This window comes from Capsella rubella, unplaced genomic scaffold (assembly GCF_000375325.1).
Source record: "Capsella rubella cultivar Monte Gargano unplaced genomic scaffold, Caprub1_0 scaffold_2, whole genome shotgun sequence".
NCBI lineage: Eukaryota > Viridiplantae > Streptophyta > Magnoliopsida > Brassicales > Brassicaceae > Capsella > Capsella rubella.
This window is the reverse complement of record NW_006238922.1, coordinates 7,406,239-7,408,537: the sequence shown is the minus strand read 5'-3', so window position 1 is coordinate 7,408,537 and position 2,299 is coordinate 7,406,239. Positions and strand designations below refer to the sequence as shown.

Sequence of the window (2,299 nt, the reverse complement as noted above, 5' to 3'; positions counted from 1 at the left end):
CTCCCCTTTTATACAAGACAACCTGTCTCTCTTTCTTCTTTCTTTCTCGCATGCTCTGTTCCGTACAGAGGAAGGAGACAAAAGAGATTGAGTTCAGACATAGGTTAATTATTCCTTTGTCCCTTTGCTGTATTGTATAGATGTCACGTGAGCTCCTCGTGACCGTCTTTGTTTCTTTTGCTGAAACCTTCTTCTTGGGTAAGAGTTTCTTAGACACTTGGGCAAAACCTCACAAAAATGATATGTAACATAGAAATTTGGTCTCCACGTCGTCAGACTTTGTTTTTTTTTATCGTCAATTAAATTTATTAACAGTTGCTTATAAGAATTGTTAGGACAATTCCTTCCTACCCTATTAGATTTTAGACGGAAGAAACGTCTGTTTCATGTGATTTTGGTACGATTCTTGTTGTAAAAAACAATATATTGGACAATTTCTTTTCCTTCAATACTCTAGAATTACGGCGAATAGTTCTAACTGCGCATCATTGGAAATTTCCTGTAAACTTGTATTCATTAGTCTCCAAATTATTAATAAATCGCATATCTGAGGCTTGAATCCTAGATAATCGCTTTATCAGTTTTTTTTGTTTGTTTGTTTCAAAGATGAAATTGATCTAACAACTTATATTTTTTTTTAACCGGTACATTATCAATCGGAAAATGATGGACTGAATACCATTTTTGAATTAGTTGAAGTAGAATTTCATAGATTTATTACGATATTTAAGAATTCACATCCAACAATGGTGGATTTTCAAGGAACGACTAAAACGTCTTCCCAAATTAATTTGAGTCAACAGTTGACTTTAATTAATATACAAGTTTGGTAACATTTCATCAACCTCGCCAAACAGTTACCACTTTTGCCATTCAAAAACTATGTATATTAGTAACTAAGCGTACGCATAATTATTCTACACATCAAAGACTAAATGGCTTTTCCTTGCGTCAAAAGAAACGTAATTTCATTTCTTCTTCTTCTTGTTCTTTTATCAATCACTCCTTTGTCTTCATCTTTTTCTCCGAGTGAAAAAGTCACAAAAGAATTACTTAACAAAATCTGCTCAACACCGCCATTGTACAGCCACTTCTGCATCCGTTGGCTTACCTCTGACCCAACAACGTTCACCCTCGACTTAAACGGTCTTCTCGGTTTGGTCGTTCAAAAGATGCAAATGGTTGGCTATAAGAACCTAGCCGCGATGAAAGGCTTGGCAAAAACCAATACCGATCCGAAGCTAACCACGCCATATTGGCATTGCGTAATACAGTATGAGACAGCCATTTACTGGATCGATATAGGGTTTGTTAGCACTAGGGACTACCGAGAAACATCTCAGGCGGCTGTGAAAGCCTTTGTTAGTATATCTTTGTGTGAATCTAACCTTCAAGGACATGAGAATGTGCCGTCTGATGTTACACAACGTAATGTGATGTTTAAAAGAATGTGTAACATTGGTAGAGTTTTCTCTAACCTTTTGTATGAAGGCAAGAACAAATAAATTAATAAATTGCTTGTTAAATTATTATCTCTTATCGTATAAGTCTGCAAAAATGCTAAGGAACAGAAAGAGCAACGACCCATTCCATGAGTTTCTATTATTAGTTCTACAAATATGTATCATCACGCATAGCAAGGGAACAACTTAACCATCTAGGCATTTACCCATGATCGGTCTTGGAAAATATGTGGCCTAAAGCATATTTTATAATAATATATGGTTCTATATTTTAAAATATATGCCAGATTTTAAACATCTTTAGAACCCCCAAAATTGAAACTCGAGTTTTAGAGTTATGAGAATTGAGTTTCAGTTTCGAAGGTTTTAGAATTATGTTAGAAACGAAGTCATTTTGTTATTGACGGAATCTCGTTAACGGCTAATTGACCGTGGGTTTTTTCTGTTTGGCAATACGATCAAGTCAACAAGACTTTATGATTTAATTAGAAGTCAACAAAATATTGAGAATTTTATCTATCAGAAGAAGAGTTCATGCTTTCAACGAAAATGTAGACTTCTGATTTAAATGATATTTTTCCCTTTTAAAATTGAGAAATTGATACCAATAACCTTTTTATGATACCCTCTTTTAAAAATAACTTCTTTTTGTCATTTTCATTTTTGCCCTCTCTTAAATTTTCATAGCCAATTTACCCCTACTTGAAAAAATATTCTTCCCCAAAAGAAGGAATATTCCTTCCAAAAATTTTCCCCCAAAAATTTCCCGCCAAAAACCTTTCCGCTAAAATTTTCCCGCCAAAAATTTTTCCAAGAAATTTTTCCGCCAAACAAAC

The 2,299-nt window shown here is 34.2% G+C and overlaps 1 protein-coding gene across 1 annotated transcript; it reads left to right on the top strand.

Annotated features, from left to right (window-relative positions):
* Positions 1-935: 935 nt before the first annotated feature.
* On the top strand, positions 936-1,505 carry LOC17896134. The gene has a single exon (XM_006301474.1). The coding sequence runs from the start codon at positions 936-938 to the stop codon at positions 1,503-1,505; it is 570 nt and encodes a 189-aa protein (XP_006301536.1).
* The last annotated feature ends 794 nt before the right edge of the window (positions 1,506-2,299 follow it).